General features: G+C 42.3%; 1 protein-coding gene across 1 annotated transcript in view; it reads right to left on the reverse strand.

Annotated features, from left to right (window-relative positions):
- The window catches only part of LRP6 (LDL receptor related protein 6), a 260,426-nt gene that overhangs the window by 9,193 nt on the left and 248,560 nt on the right, over window positions 1–2,673 (reverse strand). Inside the window, exons 20-21 of the mRNA XM_019515963.1 lie at window positions 2,362–2,592; window positions 865–1,001 (exon numbers count right to left, since the gene is read on the reverse strand). Coding sequence (XP_019371508.1) covers window positions 865–1,001; window positions 2,362–2,592 — 368 coding nt within the window. The remainder of the gene's footprint in view (window positions 1–864; window positions 1,002–2,361; window positions 2,593–2,673) is intronic.

A 2,673-nucleotide genomic window follows, 5' to 3' on the forward strand; every position in this document is an offset into this window, starting at 1 on the left:
AGCAGCGTAGTTTAGTTCAGTAGTGAACAGAACACATATCTGCCTATTGGTGGAGGAGGAAAATCTTAGATTGGATTCTGCCATTTTTAAACCAGTGCCAAACTTCTCTTCTGTTATGGGTACAGACCAATTTCCTATCACTTGTACTGATAAAAGTGTAATGTCTGTACCTGGACTTGCAGGCTACTGAAAGCCTACTGAACTTATGTTTATGTGAGAATGGAAAGCGGAAAAGTGAAGCTGCCCCACCCACAGGTCCCACACCCCTGGGGATCCGAAAACCTGGGTGCAAGCACTCCCCACAATACTTGTGTGCTGGAAGATGACTCCATACCCTGCTGTCAAAGCCACACACTTCACACAATTGTGAACCAGTTCTCAATCACTGACATTTTAAAATAGTTCAATTGTTATGTGGGTCCACACCCTAATAGTGTGAAGGTAGCCATTGTAGTTAGGGCTTCTAAAAGAGTTATGGACCGCAAACTATCCTCTCACCTTTACAGGTGAAACTTTTATATAGTGTGTGACATGCTTGAGTTGGGCACAACGGGAGAAGTTCATTCTGCCCGTACTAGACCTGCTCTATGGTGATTTTACAAGCTCTAGGACAATCAGATCAACATCTTTCCCCAGCACTAAATCCAATGGAACTTTTTTTTTAAGCAGAACATTTCTCTGTGACTGTGGGAGAAGGCCTGTTGTGTGTATACATTTTCCTCACATTCTTCCATTCAAATGCATTTATAAGACTACAAATATAAAACAAAAACCTTCACCTGCCAATAAACTGGCTTCACACACACACTGACACCTGTCTGGAAAATATAGCAAACATGGTCCAAGAACAAAAATGTGACTTACAGGAGGGAAGTAAGTGCCCTTGGTACTTGAGGAGCTACTGGAGGACGCCCCCGTGACATGGGCCCTGTCATAGGGTGGCCCACTACTTCCTCCCATGATACTAAGGGAGCTGATCACAGATTTACCACGAGACATCCCTAAAGACGACAAGATACATTGTTTATAGCAGTAATCATCTCTTCAAGGTAAAAAGAAAGAACAGAGAGACAAAGTTAATGCTAAAGTATTTCTACAGGATAAAAACATTTTACATTTGAAACTCATAAAATAAAAAAGCCTCCTGCATTAAGTAATCCTGGTCTCCTGGATGGAAAAGTGAAATCAAGTTACTCAGAAGATAAACATGTTGGTTTAAACCTATTAGGGGCCAAGCTCTGGGACTTGGCATGGGGCTGCACAGGAAGCTCATGCAAAGACAGAGACATTCCTTTTGCTCAAAAGACTGGAGAGCACTGCAGCACTACGGCTCTGCTTGAGAACACACAAAGCCAATGCTCCTTGTCTCAGCCAAAGGCCTGAAATGTGTGAGAGAAGTTCTGTGCTTTCCCTTCCACAAGGAGAGGTTATGAAACACAACTAAGGGGGACTGGTGGGAAGCCAGGAGGAAAAGGGAGAGGCCTGCAAGTGCGCTTCAGATTATAAACAAGAACTATTCTCAGAGCCCCCTCTGAAAAGCAGCCTAATCACAGGAAGGTGGAAGGGGCTGATGCATTGTTTTAACTCTGTTACAGGTTTGGAAAGATCAGTTACAGGAAAAATTTGAGTTCTGAGTTCTGGATCAAAATGAAGCAAAAACACAAGAGTTCGTATTTTAAGAAAAATACTTGGCATTAACACGGAAAGCTCATTTATAAAACAAAGACATACAAAAATCATGCACATTAAATTAAAGATTAACTGCATTATGTAACCAAATCTTAGCTCTCTGAAGCCTTCTAAATACCAGCATCAAATAACAGTACCAAGTTGTAACCCTATTCCCAGATGAGAGGAAACCAAGGCCACTATGGTTCCTAGTTAAAAGACCATACAGAACTTTCCATGAGAAAACAGAGTATCTGTCTCCAGAGTCTAAGGCAAATCCCACTTAACAAAGATGACTGCATTCTGCCTGAATTCCTGTCAATTCTTCTTTTTCTCACTTCCTCATCCTGTATTGTTGTATTGCTTTGCTGGTGCTGGTCCCAGTAGAGGCTGAATTTCAATAGTGGAAGTCATAATCCCCCAGGTACATGCATAAATTGGAACTTAGAGCTCTGTTGAGTGTTCATGGCTTGTGCATGACATAGCCATTATAAGTCAAATAACTGGTTAACAAACAGCAGAGAGTTTACAACCTTGCCTTCCAATGGGCAGATGCCTGGAATTAGCACATTGGAACTGGACCCAGTGCATACCTTTACTCTGTTGCTGTGGATTTACAATAGTTTGTGTTATATCTACGTGATGCCAAAAGACAGACTAAGGAACCCATTACTTAGACACCTTGTTACTTACCTGGGAGTGACCCGGACAAGGAGCTTGGGTGAGGCACATAACCAAGAGGTACAGAGGCTGGTCCATGTACCACATAGTCATTGGTCATCGTTTCTCCATCCCCCTTCATGCGTGGGCACAGAACCCTCTGGCAGATAAAGTACATTGCTCCAACAACAAAAACAGTAAGGATCACTCCAATAATTGAGCCAATGGTGTTGTTGGGCTGTGGTGCTGGCTCCTCTGTTGTGTCTGAAAGAGAAGAGGAAAATCGCATTCTAAAACAGTGTCTGATCCAATAACTTTATTTGCACTAAGACTAGTATTAAGAGA

This window comes from Gavialis gangeticus, unplaced genomic scaffold, assembly GCF_001723915.1.
Source record: "Gavialis gangeticus isolate Ggan-Ray unplaced genomic scaffold, GavGan_comp1, whole genome shotgun sequence".
Taxonomy (NCBI): Eukaryota; Metazoa; Chordata; order Crocodylia; family Gavialidae; genus Gavialis; species Gavialis gangeticus.